At 41.8% G+C, this 16,831-nt stretch overlaps 1 protein-coding gene across 3 annotated transcripts; it reads right to left on the bottom strand.

The window, feature by feature from the left end:
* Positions 1-500: 500 nt before the first annotated feature.
* Positions 501-8,043, bottom strand: LOC139405985 (CD9 antigen-like). Of its 3 annotated transcripts, XM_071148453.1 has the most exons (10): positions 7,981-8,043; positions 7,435-7,583; positions 7,220-7,323; positions 4,910-5,012; positions 4,310-4,407; positions 3,280-3,354; positions 3,058-3,159; positions 2,852-2,938; positions 1,873-1,956; positions 501-1,739 (listed from the first exon to the last, which is right to left on the bottom strand). In XM_071148453.1, exons 3-10 carry the CDS (start codon positions 7,286-7,288, stop codon positions 1,674-1,676), a joined length of 684 nt encoding a protein of 227 aa, XP_071004554.1. In that variant the 5' UTR covers positions 7,289-7,323; positions 7,435-7,583; positions 7,981-8,043; the 3' UTR covers positions 501-1,673. The 3 variants fall into 3 exon arrangements, with proteins under 3 accessions (XP_071004554.1, XP_071004547.1, XP_071004562.1); XM_071148446.1 differs by having other exon boundaries at positions 7,220-7,583; XM_071148461.1 differs by lacking the exons at positions 7,220-7,323; positions 7,435-7,583; positions 7,981-8,043 and adding an exon at positions 5,567-6,042.
* Positions 8,044-16,831: the final 8,788 nt, after the last annotated feature.

Below are 16,831 nucleotides of genomic sequence, written 5' to 3'. Positions count from 1 at the left end.
AGGAAATGGAGCAAGTTTCAGAAATTGTGTTTTAGCAATTGAGAAAAACTGTAACATTCCCTAAAATACAGCTTAAATTAGCCTTTTATGACGACTTCAAGGTCTTTGCTGTGTAGAGGTAGAGAGAGAGAGAGAGAGAGGTAGAGAGAGAGAGAGAGGTAGAGAGAGAGAGCTAGAGAGAGAGAGAGGTAGAGAGAGAGAGAGAGAGGTAGAGAGAGAGAGAGAGAGGTAGAGAGAGAGAGAGAGGTAGAGAGAGAGAGAGAGGTAGAGAGAGAGAGGTAGAGAGAGAGAGAGAGGTAGAGAGAGAGAGGTAGAGAGATAGGTAGAGAGAGGTAGAGAGAGACAGAGATAGATAGAGACAGAGAGAGAGAAAAACAGAAACAGATTTTTTTTTTCAGGTTGTTATTTTCCAGTGGCAGGAAGCTGTGGAGGCTGACAGACATGTTTTCCTCTCTTACTCATTACATACACACAGGATGAAGATCAGAATACACACAAAATGAAGATCAGATGTTACATTTTATTTGGCTAATTTGTTTTGTGTAAGATGGCAAGGGTGTTATAAAAGTTTCTTATCTAGAAGAGACCTAGATATGCTGTAAAACTGACTACAACTCACCTAGATAAAAACAGTCAGAGACTTCAAGGCATTTTCAAATTGGGTAGAGAAAGAGACGGAGAGGATGAGTTGTAGTCAACCAGGAAAGACTGGCATGCATGTTGTTGATGTTATCATCATGATGATTTAGGAGGGTCAACCTGTGCACTGGGCAGATTCACTGTGTTCAAGAGGATCAGCCTGAGAAAAGCCCTGTGCAGATTAGCTAATCTAGATCACTTCATGACATTAGATCTTTTTGGTCTGATTGGTCAAAAAACAAATGAGTGATAAAAAGATCAGAATTGTGCAAACACAGCCAAGGTGATTTGTGCAGCGCTGTGATTACATGCTGACCAAACCGGCTCAACATTGATTTTGTCTATCCCTACCAGACGCGTTAAAATACCAAAACCAACTGTCGACCAACTATAGTAATTATGGGACTGGATCTTTGTAGAATTTTTACCCATTTTGAGTCATACAAAGTTGTGTGTTCTCTACTTCGACAATTAATCCACTCATATAAAGGAAAACCTAGTTAGTTCTTAGTTAGTTTTCTTTGATTAATCTCTCCTCATTCATAGTCCTTCTTCTTCTGTGGATTTTATATGGCGGTTGGCAACCAACTTCAATGTGCATTACTGCCACCAACTGGACTGGAGTGTGGACCTCATCTTTCAATCACCCACGTGGGTTAGTATGCTCGTAAAAACTAATGAATAGATGGGAGAGGAGGATCTTGCAGCATCAAGCATCTAAAATAGAACCAAGTTCTATTTTAGTTGATACGTGCAAGCAGTTTGGATGAAATTACTGAATAACATGCATGTTTATATTTATTTTGCAACGCTTGCACACTTAATGCCAGGTGAACCAGGTGTAGCAGATCCTTGTTACAGAGGTTAGCGGCTCTAACTAAATGGCAGTTGGTTGGCCAGTGGACCTGAACGGCTGCTAGCGCTCAGGCCGACCGTTCTCAACACACAGCCTCTCTATTGGTTGACAGAATTCATGTGACTAGGAATGACATCATGCAACATTAACGGCCACCGTCATGGTAACGATGACATCCTCAGACAATCTCCCGTGACTTCCTGATGGCACAGCAGAGCAGCATGCTGAAGATCATCCCAAACATCTGTGGAATATAATGGGAAATGCAGAGTAAATGAAGAGTTCTTTACTGTAGGGAAGTCTCTCTGTCAACCTATCTATCTGTAATGGAGCGTAGTTGGATAAAATGGTCTTCCGTTGTACTGTGTGTGTCTCACCATGATAACTCCAGTGGCGATGCCCACTCCTCCTATGATGTGCAGCTTGGAGTCAAACAATTCATCTATAGCATCAGGACAGCTCTGCAACACACACACACATAATAAAGAGTGAATGCCCCTAAAAAGCAACTTTTCATTTTGAAAATGTGGCATCTATGTGAGTCAAAAACATTTATTTGAGTGACAAAATTTACTACAAAGTTTAAAAGTAATAATTTGGGTCAGTCTTGTCCAAAACTGAAATGTGAAAGATGATAGGAAAAAATGTCTGTCACAGAATGAAGGGTACTGTAACAGATTTCCTTGGGTTGAGTTTATTTTAATCCTGCCAACAGCTGGCCCAATGCCCTTGCTCAATTTGATTTGACATTATACGGGGCTAGTTAGGGACCATCAGTCAAATACACAATGTACATAGGACAATGTCAATAGCTCCAAATGTCTATATTTTAAAAACCTCAAACCAACTATAAATGTAAAACATGCATTTACAAATATTGAAAGCATTACTGTCCCATTTACATTGTGTAATTTATTGACGGTCCCTAACTAGCCTCAGAGATAGGCTACCCAATGTCAAACCAACTTTACCACGGTCACACACCAACCGGCTGAAGCTAATTGGCGAAAGAACTTGGCTAGCACTAGCTAGCCTAGGCGACTTCAAGATGCAAGAACTGTTAAGACTGCTTCAAATTATCTAGAAGGGTGAGTGACTGTAACTGTGTACTGTTTTGGCAGAGTGACTGTACAAACACTTGCCACGTGTGATCACATACACAAGAGATGCCTGCATTAAACCAGCCCCTCAAGACAACTCTCGTTTTGCTTCAGTAATAGCCGCTGCATTTATTAATGACCAAGCTCAAAAACGAGGCCAAATCAGGAGGGGCTGTAAAGATACAGAAGGAGGGACTGTAGAGATACAGAAAAAGGAACACCTGAACACAAACACAATCACCGAGCAGGGGGTTACCTTGGTGATGAGGCTATCCAGCCCGTCTCTTGGGGGACAGGTGTCTTTGGCAGAGTCCACAACGGAACCTGTACCACAGCAGTCCAACTGTAACAAATAAGGTTGAATGGTCATTTAGGTGTCCATCTGTTTTTATCTGGAAATATGTATTGTCTCTGCTCCCAACCCCCCAAACATGGCTGCACACAAATTAAACACATGATTACCCCAGTCTGTATGAGACGGAGTGTCTCCCTCAGTGTGTCCTGTCGAGTGTTCTGGTAGTTCTGATATGTCTCCATGTAGAATTGAGTGATGTCATCAACCACCTGTAGGGGAAGGGTTGCAATGTGACAGAAAGAAAGGAAAGGCATTTAATGTAACACAGATAATAGCAGGGGAAGGGCTTGAATGTAACACAGAAAAGGGGATGTAATATGTTTTGGGACCTTGCTTTGGTTGGAAAAACACCAGATTCCAGCGGCGACCTCAATGGCAAATATGATGAGGAGGAAGAAGAAGAACTGCAAGAGACCAATATCCACATGAACCGCTGTGTATTTCATTTGACAAGTGCCCTTTGACACAAAGCACTCCCCGGTCAGAAGGGACTTAGGACACACACACGAGAGAGAGAAATCGAGAGAGACAGAGAGATACAGAGAGAGAGGGACCAACCTGGTCTCAGTGCAGTTCATATTATCCTGTATGTAAATCAGAGACACTCCATTTAGTATGATATGTTGCGTATCGTATGTAATAATTTGTGGATGTCCATCACCCATTTCGTATGAAATGTTACGAATTACAATTTGTATTATATGTTACGAAATTGTAAAACGTACAATATGTTACGAATTTGCTAAACTTATGAAATTTGACAAATTCTAGCTAGGTTGCTAAAGTTAGCTAGTGGCTATCATTAGCTAAGCTAGGGGTTAGAGGTGAGGGTAAGGGTTAGCTAAAATGATTACGGGTAGGGTTAGGGGAAGGGTTAGATAACATGCTAAGTAGTTGCAAAGTATCTAAAAATGTGTAAGTAGTTGAAAAGTTCCTCATTAGCTAAAATGCTAAAGTTGTCCTTGAGGAGATTCAAACTCGCAACCTTTGGGTTGCTAGACGTTTGCTTTATACTGCCACCCATCCACCCCAACCAACAACCCTACTTTCATTTTTGCCTTAAGTAACCACCTGTCTTATGTAACCATACCAACCGTAATGTATCATACTAATTTTAGTGTCCCGTTTTAAATGTACTATTTTACGCATAGTCTATGAGGACGGACGGACGTACGGACGGACGGACGGACGGACGGACGGACAGACAGACAGACAGATACTGAGTTCTGGCCTTGAATCTGTTCTGTAAACAGTTTTATACTGAAACAAAGAGTTACATAGTATCTGAGTACCAGCCCCATAACAGACCAACTGAATACCAAAGGGAAAGACAAAAAGGGGAGAGGAGGTATAACTCACCAGCCCCAGCATACAGGGAGACTCCTGAATCGCACCACAGCATCCCAGGAACCCCACCACCATCATCAACAACCCTGCTATTATCAGGATATACACACCTACACACGCAACCACCAACAACATCAAAGACTCTGCAGAGATATTTGATTATGTACAGAGAAAAAATATATAAACAAAACATGTAAAGTGTTGGTCCCATGTTTCCTGAGCTGAAATAAAACAAATCCCATACATTTTCCATACGCACAAAAAGCTTATTCTCTCTATGTTTTTGCACAAATTTGTTTACATCCCTGTTAGTGCGCATTTTTCCTTTGCCATGATAATCCATCCACCTGACAGGTGTGGCATATCAAGAGGAGTATTTTTGTCTGTAATAAACTCATTCTGTTTGGCTGGGCCTGGGTACCCCATGGCTGCACCCCTGCCCAGTCATGTGAAATCCATAGATTCAGGCCTAATGAATTTATTTCAATTGACTAATTTCCTTATATGAACTGTAACTCATTAAAATCTTTCAAAATGTTGCATGTTGCGTTTATATTTGTGTTCAGTATATGTGTGAGTGCATGCGTGCTTGCATGTGAGTGTTTGCATTACCTGTGAAGAAGACATAGGGAGATTCTGTTCCTTCAAACAGTCCTCTGGTCTTTGGGTCAAACCTCAACCACAACCCTATAGCCAGCACTCCTGTACCTGCAAGCTACCACATACAGACACAAAATATTAGATATCATACACACACACCTACCCCAGGGCATGGAAAACCAGGTGAGAGAGCAGGTAGGGACATGTTGAGAAACAGGGTTATGTCAGGTTATGCATGTGTGTGACTTGGGGGTAAGCTAACACACAGAGGAAAGAAGAAGAGGAGGTCATCGGCCTGATTCCTTCATACAGTATAAATTCTGCTACAGACTTACCACCAGAGCCGCCACCACAGACACAGACACACATTCCTCAAACCGCTTCCTCAGTCTAATTAATTATTCACTTTAGCAAAGAACCTTGATGTAGAATGGTGTTCTGCTCCATGGTGTGTATGTGTGTGTGTGTGTGTGCGTGTTCTGCAGTGGGGACAACATGTCTGATCAGACCAAACCTAACGAGGCCAGATAAGCTCAGTGAGTCGGGGTAGATTACTCATGCCTTGTTCTCAGTTCGGAAAAAATGGCCTAGTTAAAGAGGAAGGGAACATTCACCACACACACACAAACGCACTCACACACGCACACAATCTAACTAAAGTAGACCTACCCAGAAGAAGAAGTTGAAGATAAACATGAGGTACTTCACACACCTGATCCTTCCAAACACTTCCATGTTGCTAACGTGATCTCTGTGTGTAACAGAGCAATAACTAACTCATTAACACTTCTCTCCTATTTCCCTAGACAGTATCGCAGAGCGTGACAGGGATAAAGCAAGAGGAGAGATGAAGAGAGCATAGAGTGATACAAAGAGAAAGCAGTAGGGAGTAACTGTCACGCCCTGGAGTCACCTGATCAGAAAGGTAGAGGAGGTGGGCTGGGGGAGGGAGGATAGCGCAGATAACCTGAGTTCTACTCTGTGAATGATTGAATTGGTTTACTCTGTGAATGATTGAGTTGGTCTATTCTGTAAGTGATTGAGTTAATTTGTTTAATCTAATCATGCTGCTCGCACTACACAACTACACTACTGCTTATACACCCTCACCAGCTGCAGAATCTAACACACACACCCACCCATAGATACTGTAGCTACCTACAATCATGGACACATGTTCTGAATCATGCAACAAGGGGAGCTCTGCTCTTTCATCTGCATTGGGGCTATACGCGTCACATGCCGTCACACACCCCACCAAGACACAACACAAAATACAACACACAAACACACAATATCACACACACACATACAAACACTGAGTTATTGAAATGCTGTGCACACTGGGTCACTCGGCCACCAGGGATTATTTGGCCAGTGCGTGTTTGTGTGTGAGATTATTTCACCATTCACCAACAAGAGGCCACTTCTTAGTCCAGTCATGGCCAGCTAAATCACTGTTCCACTTTCCCCAAGCACATACTGACAACCCCCCTCAGACAGATACACACATGCACACACACAAACACACACACTAACTGAAAACGGTAAATTATATGTCATTTTTTGTATTACCAACAGTAAAATACTCTGAAATGGTTTAAATAATGTAAATGATGGTGCATTGTGGGGAAAGTTTGTGGGCAGGGAAAGAATTGCTGTATTTCGAATGGTACTGTAATTACACCCCACATAATACAGTACCGTATCATATTTTTTGGACTGCCCAAAACCTTTTTCCCACAAGTGGGAGCATGGTATTGTTGTATCTGGCTTATTAACACTTTTTGTAAACACTTTACCTAACAGCCAACCTGCTTGCACCAATCCCTTGTAATTACAGTAAAATACTGTGAAATACAAACTCCTCCCCTCAATGAATTTCATTAATTCATCCATTCATATATTAATTTATTCTGATTACGGTAGCTTTTACTTTTACAGTATAATAGTTTCAGTACTTGCTTTGAACCCGTATTTATAATTACAGTAGGTGTACTGTAATATGAAATACAGAATTATACTTGCCACAAACTGCCTGTAAGCTACTGTCAAATTATCGCCAACCCCTTTACAATGCACATATAACTTTAATTGAAGATGGAAGAAACCTGGAGAGGAACCAGACAGATTCACTGGGGAATCTTCCTCCTCTGGCTCTACACTACCTCTACCCTACATGTGTGGAATAAACCCTTACAAAGAGGCTATAATTTATATGAATCTAAACCTGCTGTTGTCTGCCAGCCAAAACAACACACACACACACACACACACACACACAAACACACAGTCCCTTTAATAGCATAAGTAGTGACTCACCCAGAAGATGAGGTTGAAAGCGAACATCAGGTATTTGACGCACATTTCTCCTCCTGATAGAGCGGCCATAGCGACTACAGTGGCACAGTTCTCCTCTACTCTCCCTATAGTTTAAACTGTCATTAATGACGAACCCACCAAACGACAATTGTAGGATTACTAGCCTACTAATAATAATTATGGAGTACACAAAGAGGAATCCGTTCTCCGCTCACTCTTTCTCTGCCGCTGCTCTGCCGCTTCTCGTGCACGTGTAGCGGTCGACCCCCAGAGCGAGACCAAACGGCTGTCGGTCTGTCGTGTCCTGTTCTTTCTCTGAATGTCTCTCACTCTATCGTTTCTTCATTTAACGTAACACCACAACCTGTATTTAAAAAGCCACATAATATGACAGACGTAAACTATATTATGAACAGATTCGGCTATTAACAGAAGAAGTTAAAAACTCTATGCTTGAATGAATGAACATTCTGTAGCCTATTTAATATCAATCAGTATTGGGATTCCCCAGCCACCGTTGCATTACGTAATGTATAGGCAATGAAATAACGTAATCTCTCTAGACAACGACAGAGCGCGTGATAGTAATGAAATAGATAATCTAGTTTTATAAATAAATAGACAACATAGGCTAAATTAACAAACGGATGAATGGACAGCGAGCACTGATACTGGTGGGATGGCTGCTTTAACATCGTCCCGAAAGAGAATTCTCTATCACACATTATCACAAACAAACAAACATGTATGTGATAGCCTACTTCTTTGGTTGTTGTTAAAGGGCCAGCGTACCCTTCTGTCGCTTTCTCTTGTAGCCTCAGTCAGAGGAGGAAAGGAAGGACCACCATACTCAGTTAATTTCAGAAATATTACAAATAATGAAACGTCAAAATGTTATTTTTTAGATAAAACCATACTAAATATATTCAATTCCCAAAATACCTGATTAAAAAACACTGTTTTGCAATGAAGATCTACAGTATTCTCTACAGCATCCTCTAGCACCAAGGTGTAGCCCGAAGAGAGCTATTTTCTGTCCTCCTCTGGCTACATTGGCTTCAATACAAAACCAAGGAGATTCATGCTCCTTTCCCCTTCCATAGACCTACATGGTAATTAGGACGACTTCCAGAGGACATCCTCCAACCAATCAAAGCTTTTGCATTATGAACTAACATGTTGTCCATCCAATCAAAGGATCAGAGTATGAACCAAGTAGTACGCATGTGTGATTTAGAAGCTTGGTTGGTAACAATATTGGATAGATTGAGATTTTGATAGTGAATAGTGATAGTTGGCCATTTTTAGGATATTATTCCATTTAAATTAGTTGCTTCAAACTACAGGAGATGGAATGTTAGATGATATATTGTTTTCTTGGTTACAGAACTACATTTTTGTGTAGAGTTTGTGTAATTTACTTCAATATTCATTGCTAACTTCAGTAGCAAGTAGATAGCTAATTACCAGAGTGCAGTTTTCTAACAACGATGTAGTGGATTTTTTGTTGAAGAACCCCTTTCATTACCCATATCAGAGTCACGCTTCTGGGAAAAAGCTGCATAGATCATGTAATGGACAAAAGTCTGAGTGTTCAAACTGTGCAACACAACAACAAAGGAAATGGAAATGGATGTTCTCAAACAGCATAACAATACTACCACATTTTGGGGCATGCAAGAGTTGGCTTTTACCTAAGGGCACAATGAGAGGGAAAGTTTGGCTAGCAAGGGCAACTAGTTACATAGAGCTTGCAGAGGTAATTGCACATTACGATGCTTTACTTGTTGAGCATATGGATGTTTCTACTGTCTTCTCTGGGATGTCAATTCAGAATGATTAGATAGCTTCCAGTGCTTCATCCATTAAAGTGATATTGAATGAGAGGTTGATGTAATGCTTTTTTCGCACAGTGTGTGCTCAAGTGTGCTTTCCACTTTAATCCAGTATTTATTTAGGAAAGGTGATGATACTGTAACCAGGGTTGGTAGGTTACTTTCTAAATGTAATCCACTACAGTTTCTGGTTACCTGTCCAAAATTGTAATCAGTAACGTTTCTTTTGGATTACCCAAACTCAATAACGTAATCTGATTACATTCAGATTACTTTTCCCTTTAGAGGCATTGGAAGAAGACAACAATTTATGTTGCCAATAGAACAACATCTATTGCAGGATAAATCAATGTTAAGTTTACATAGCTGGCCCTAAATGGGTGTTACATTTTACTTTATGGGTTGGTTATGTTGGCTTCTTCTAACCAATCACTGTGTACTACATATAATAATATGACTAAATTATATCTTTACATTAATAACAAAATTCTATCAGAATTCAATTTATTCCAATAAATGTTATACCCCTTGATCTTCAAGAATAGGACTTAGATTAGCCAAATTGTTTTACCTGAGCAGGACCCTAAAACTAAGGACTTATTAGCCAGCCCTACTCTGTTGTTTATGATTTTGTTGTTTGAGGGCTGATTGGGCTCATTGATTCGTTTTGAAAAAGAAATGCTGCGTTCATGGAATGGCATGCTTTGAGCGCTACTGTACATGTAATAGATGAATGCAAAATGCTGCATTTGCTATAGGCCTATTGTTTACCTTTTTGTTGGTGACACTTTGATATCTTGATAATATGCAGCTGTTTAAAGGGCAAATCCACGGATGAAACAATAACAAAACGGCCGCCCCGCCTCTGTTTTGGTAAAAAGCTGAGGGATGGGCCTGGAGACATGTAACCGCTCTCAGATTGATAGACAGAGCTATGGACTGACCATCCCATGATATACAAATTATTGTTTTAACAATGTTATGAGGCTATACAATGTTTGTTTACATTTATGATGTTTATAAACATTGGAGAAAAACAAGCTTACAGTGCCTTGCGAAAGTATTCGGCCCCCTTGAACTTTGCGACCTTTTGCCACATTTCAGGCTTCAAACATAAAGATATAAAACTGTATTTTTTTGTGAGGAATCAACAACAAGTGGGACACAATCATGAAGTGGAACGACATTTATTGGATATTTCAAACTTTTTAAACAAATCAAAAACTGAAAAATTGGGCGTGCAAAATTATTCAGCCCCTTTACTTTCAGTGCAGCAAACTCTCTCCAGAAGTTCAGTGAGGATCTCTGAATGATCCAATGTTGACCTAAATGACTAATGATGATAAATACAATCCACCTGTGTGTAATCAAGTCTCCGTATAAAAGCACCTGCACTGTGATAGTCTCAGAGGTCCGTTAAAAGCGCAGAGAGCATCATGAAGAACAAGGAACACACCAGGCAGGTCCGAGATACTGTTGTGAAGAAGTTTAAAGCTGGATTGGGATACAAAAAGATTTCCCAAGCTTTAAACATCCCAAGGAGCACTGTGCAAGCGATAATATTGAAATGGAAGGAGTATCAGACCACTGCAAATCTACCAAGACCTGTCCGTCCCTCTAAACTTTCAACTCATACAAGGAGAAGACTGATCAGAGATGCAGCCAAGAGGCCCATGATCACTCTGGATGAACTGCAGAGATCTACAGCTGAGGTGGGAGACTCTGTCCATAGGACAACAATCAGTCGTATATTGCACAAATCTGGCCTTTATGGAAGAGTGGCAAGAAGAAAGCCATTATTTAAAGATATCCATAAAAAAGTGTTGTTTAAAATTTGCCACAAGCCACCTGGGAGACACACCAAACATGTGGAAGAAGGTGCTCTGGTCAGATGAAACCAAAATTGAACTTTTTGGCAACAATGCAAGACGTTATGTTTGGCGTAAAAGCAACACAGCTCATCACCCTGAACACACCATCCCCACTGTCAAACATGGTGGTGGCAGCATCATGGTTTGGGCCTGCTTTTCTTCAGCAGGGACAGGGAAGATGGTTAAAATTGATGGGAAGATGGATGGAGCCAAATACAGGACCATTCTGGAAGAAAACCTGACGGAGTCTGCAAAAGACCTGAGACTGGGACGGAGATTTGTCTTCCAACAAGACAATGATCCAAAACATAAAGCAAAATCTACAATGGAATGGTTCAAAAATAAACATATCCAGGTGTTAGAATGGCCAAGTCAAAGTCCAGACCTGAATCCAATCGAGAATCTGTGGAAAGAACTGAAAACTGCTGTTCACAAATGCTCTCCATCCAACCTCACTGAGCTCGAGCTGTTTTGCAAGGAGGAATGGGAAAAAATGTCAGACTCTCGATGTGCAAAACTGATAGAGACATATCCCAAGCGACTTACAGCTGTAATCGCAGCAAAAGGTGGCGCTACAAAGTATTAACTTAGGGGGGCTGAATAATTTTGCACGCCCAATTTTTCAGTTTTTGATTTGTTAAAAAAGTTTGAAATATCCAATAAATGTTGTTCCACTTCATGATTGTGTCCCACTTGTTGTTGATTCTTCACAAAAAAATACAGTTTTAGATCTTTATGTTTGAAGCCTGAAATGTGGCAAAAGGTCGCAAAGTTCAAGGGGGCCGAATACTTTCGCAAGGCACTGTATATTTTGGGTTCTCATGGAGTGTGACAGTTGAGCTAAGCTAATGAGGCGTTTATAATTATATTCTTCAAGAATCAATGGATAAAAATATAGGCATTTATAAGTTATTTTCATCAAGGATCTCTCTGTGCTTTGCTCCGTTCATCTTTCGCCTCCATCCTGACTAGTTTCCCAGTCCCTGAAAAACATTGCCACATTATGATGCTGCCACAATCATGCTTCACCGTAGGGATGGTGCCAGGTTTCCTCAAGACGTGACACTTGGCATTGTCATGTTCGTCGTAAGGATCGGACCAAGGCGCAGCGTGAGTAGAGTTCCACATAATTTTAATAAATTGAAACTCACTGAACAAAACAACAAACAACCAAACGAAACGTGAAGCTACGGCAACTATACATAGACATACAAAAACCCCTAGACATACAAAAACCCTAGACATACAAAAACTAGAGTACCCACCCTAGTCACACCCTGACCTAACCAAAATATATAGAAAAACAGAGACATCTAAGGTCAGGGCGTGACAGTACCCCCCCCCCCCCCCTTCAAAGGTGCGGACTCCCGGCCGCAAACCTGAACCTATAGGGGAGGGTCCAGGTGGGCATCTACCCTCGGTGGCGGCTCTGGTTTGGGGCGTATTCCCCGTTCCCTACACTGATCCCTCCACTTCTGTGGAACCGGACCGTGGATCATTGCCGGAGGCTCAGAACTGGGAACCACCGCTGGAGGCTCTGGACTGCAGCTCGTCGCTGAAGACTCTGGACTGCAACTCATCGCTGAAGACTCTGGACTGCAGCTCATCGCTGGACGACTGGGGACCGTCGCTGGAGACCCCGGACTGGGGACCGTTGCTGGAGACCCCGGACTGGGAACCATCGCTGGAGGCTCCAGACTAGGGACCTTCGCTGGAGACCCCGGACTGGGGACCGTCGCTGGAGGCTCCGGACTGGGGACCGTCGCCGGAGGCCCCGGACTGGGGACCGTCTTTGGAGGTTCCGGACTGTGGACCGTCTTTGGAGGTTCCGGACTGTGGACCGCCTTTGGAGGTTCCGGACTGTGGACCGTCTTTGGAGGTTCCGGACTGTGGACCGTCTTTGGAGGTTCCGGACTGTGAAACGTCGCCGGAAGCTCTGGACTGGGAACTGTCGCCGGAAGCTCTGGACTGTGGAGGCGCACTGGAGGCCTGATGCGTGGTACCGGTACAGGTGGCACCGGGCTGGTGACATGCACCTCAGGGCGAGTGCGGGAAGGGTGCACAGGATGTACTGGACTGTGGAGGCGCACTGGAGGTCTGGAGCGTAGAGCTGGCACAATGCGTCCTGGCTGGATGCTCACTTTAGCTTGACAAGTGCGGGGCGCTGGCACAGGATGCACTGGGCTGAGAAGGCGTACTGGCGATACAGTACGTAGACCTGACGCAGGATATCCTGGTCCGAAGAGGTGTACTGGAGACCAGGAGCGCTGAGCCAGCACAACCACAGCCGAATGGTGATCTGTTTCACCTGTCTTCACCTGAAACGTGATAACTATTCTCATTATAGGGCTGTGAAACCCATAACCAAATGGCTTCAGAATGAGAATTTCTCACCCTTTCTGTTTTATAACAGGTAGAGTCAATTTATTTACAGTAGTGCATTGATTAATTATTGCTTTCTTCAGTGGAAATACAGAATTTGAATAAAAATGGCAAATATACCAAAAGCTATTTAAGACTATTTAACCATGTTATCATTACTGAAGCATGCAAAGTACAAACATTTAACAAGTTAAAGATAATGAATACATAAAGTAATTCATACAAAAGTAAAGAGTTGGCTATAACATGGGTACAAACAAAGTGAGTGTGTAAACGTGTGTGTGTGTGTGTGTGTGTGTGTGTGTGTGTGTGTGTGTATTATGGTGGGTATTAACATGTCCCATCATAAAAATGTATCCCTATTCCCCAATCAAACATCTTCATCAATACCACAATTATTGTTTTGTTTTTTATCAATATTTTCTCCAATATGGCAACCCTCATAGAATTCAACATTGCCTTCTATATGAAAAAAATTAAATAAAAGTGGAACCTTGCATTACATGCATTATGAAGAAAATTGTGTAGGCCTACTGTCAAAAAAGAGCCTTTCAGACAAGTGCACCAGTATCCCAAAGTATTAAGCATAAACAAGCATAGAAAATAGTATTGGAATTAATATACATATACATTTTTAAACCTTAAGGCTACTATTATATTATAATTATTTTAGTGACGACTTGGTTGATGAATAATATTTGGTTGTTAACACGTTTGTTTTTTATATAAATAAATGTGGGACACAAAAATAAGGCAGTGTAGAACACCATTGCCCATAATGCATTGCTTTAATAACTTTCAATAGATTGTTTAGAATTTTGCCCCCCCAAAATGTTTTTTTTTTCTAACAAATTAAGTCGTACAAAAATGTGGATCTTTTCACATTAATTGAGCCACAAAAACACACGAAATCTGCTGAAATGCTTTTTGTACATATTTGCACGACTTCAGTGTGAGATTGTGCTGCTGATAGACATGAGCTTGCAACTCTTATCTCTCCAGCCTTGCACTTCATAATTGATTTCCTAATAGAATAATAGCCACATGAAGGTTTCTGGAGGTGCTGCCCCTGTTCAATTGAAATACATTTGCAAAAGTTATAGAATTACTACTGTCTTATCAGAAATAAATGAAATAATTCTGAATACTACACCGGGAGTAGGTTTATAATTTAGCCACAGATGATAAAACATTGTCTAAATGTGAATTGTGTGTAGCCCAATCACGAGGCTTCCCTACAGTCGGGAATGCACCGCTAATCTGTCAGCGAACAGCATTTAGCCAAAACAGGCTTTAGCAAATACAATTGCAGGTAAGTATGCCAGCAGCATACCACCCTGCATCCCACTGCTGGTTTGCTTCTGAAGCTAAGCAAGGTTAGTCCTGGTTAGTTTATGGGGCGGCAGGTAGCCTAGTGGTTAGAGTGTTGGGCCAGAAACCGAGAGGTTACTAGATCGAATCCCCGAGCTGACAAAGTAAAAATCTGTCGTTCTGCCACTGAACAAGGCAGTTAACCCACTGTTCCTAGGCTGTTGTTGTAAATAAGAATTTGTTCTTAACTGACTTGTCTAGTTAAATTGAAAAAACAGTCCCTGTTGGAGGGCCAGTAGGAGACACCTTTTCCTCAGGTCTAAAAAAATATCCCAATCACCCAGGGCAGTGATTGGGGACATTTCCCTGCGTAGGGTGCTGTATTTCGGATGGGATGTTAAACAGGTGTCCTGACTCTGTGGTCACTAAAGATCCCATGGCACTTATCATAAGAGCAGGGGTGTTAACCCCGGTGGCCCGGCTAATTTCCCAATCTGGCCTTCATACCATCATGTGAGCCCAAGAGGGGGGGGACCCAGGATGCTCTGAGGTAGCAGAAGGCTACCTATAATAAAGCATTGCATGTATTATCATTGTTTTTGCTTACTGGTATAGATCAGTAGAGTAGAGGTGATTGCAGAAGTTGCACACATAGGGATTTTTTTTGTACTCTAGGGTTCGGGGGAAATGTGGCCATTATAAATGCATTTCATCCAATTCTACATCATTTTAGATGACGAGACTTTAGCTGAATATTTTTTTTAACTTCTCAAATGATCGAAATGACAGGTTACTTTGACACTGACAAACTGACAATCTGAGATAAATAATAACAAACTTGTCTAGAATCTATCAATAGCCTAGACCTACTGTAGGTGAGTGGAGACATTCATATTGTACAATATGAGAAGGAAATGATAGTCCTACATTTTTTTCCTGTTTCACTGACTCACCCAATGATGCTCAGCTCACTCACTGGTGCCCCCTGATGCACTCATATCAAAAGCTATTCTCTCGCTTGGTAAAACAATGCTGTTCGCTCAATAGGCCTATTTGGAAGTTGATAACTTGATAGTTTACAGATAGAATAGTCTTCTCTTTTCAGCAGGATCCATTTGCTTTCCAACCTGTAGTTTGACATGTTTTGTTCATGTAATATTAAACATGTATCGCTGACTAACCCCATCAAATATGGTTAATAAAAATAGCTCCAACAACAGCAAAAACATAAGCAATGCAACACTTCTTCACAAATCTACCATTTCACTCCAGCCTGTGTGTGGTGTGTGTGTTTCTGTTCAACCAAACAAGATTTTCTGGTTTATCTTGTCAGAACAGAAATTACAGGATTATGTTTTAATGCTGTTATTGCCTCAAATGGCTGTTTTATTCAACCGAATAGAATGCTCATCTGTGTGTGTTGTACTGAGGATGGGCCTGTGGAAGATTTACGATGTCTTTTGGTGATACCGCGTTCCAGAGCATGAGTTAATGTTTCTGTTCTATAAGGTACCAGGGAGAGATGGCTCCAGGGACAGACCCTGGTCTCTACACAATGAGATGCTGTCTGCTGTGAATTATAAGTATCTTGCATACTAATCTTAACCTTGTAACCCATTCCATTTATCTGATTCAACGTGCTGGCATCTTTCTGGGGTCCTGCAGCTCCATGGCTGCACTCTCTTATTTTCTGAAGTACAAAAGACTGCTTCCCTCATCAGTGGCTCCATGTCTGTTGAGCAAAGTTCCAGAGACACACTTGGGCCCATCAGGCAAGCTGCTGCAGGGCTTGGATTGAAGTTGGATGCCAGAGGATTCAGTGTGCATGCGAAGCACTCTCACATTGAATTCAGGAAGACCTGTGCCAACTATTTTGCAACAGTAGTTGACTGCAAGTGTGCCTCAAGGTTGAGAAGGCACGACACCACATCAGACAGTGACTTGCTGTCCGTTTGAAGTTGGTCAGTGTGGATTGTGAACGGTTCCAACAACTTCACAAGCTGCTCTAGCTTGGCCATGTTACAGGTCAGTAAATGGATTGCGAACGGCTCCAGCAACTTCATAAGCTCCTCTAGCTTGACCCAGTCACGCTCCATGCTCGTGCTCGGATTTCATCCTTATTAGCTAGTGATAGCTAGTGATAGTGATGCACCAGCTAGGCCTATTTGAAACATTGGCATCTACTGGTAGCATTTACCCGCACTATTCAGAAG

This window comes from Oncorhynchus clarkii, chromosome 1 (assembly GCF_045791955.1).
Source record: "Oncorhynchus clarkii lewisi isolate Uvic-CL-2024 chromosome 1, UVic_Ocla_1.0, whole genome shotgun sequence".
Classification (NCBI taxonomy): domain Eukaryota; kingdom Metazoa; phylum Chordata; class Actinopteri; order Salmoniformes; family Salmonidae; genus Oncorhynchus; species Oncorhynchus clarkii.
This window is presented reverse-complemented; position numbering and strand designations above follow the sequence as displayed.

Coding starts and splice junctions, on each gene's coding strand:
- LOC139405985 (XM_071148446.1), bottom strand. CDS start 7,288: ATGGCCGCTCTATCAGGAGGAGAAATGTGCGTCAAATACCTGATGTTC. Junction 1,957..2,851: donor TGGATAGCCTCATCACCAAG/GTAACCCCCTGC, acceptor TGTGTGTTGCAG/AGCTGTCCTGATGCTATAGA. Junction 1,740..1,872: donor TCGCCACTGGAGTTATCATG/GTGAGACACACA, acceptor TATATTCCACAG/ATGTTTGGGATGATCTTCAG.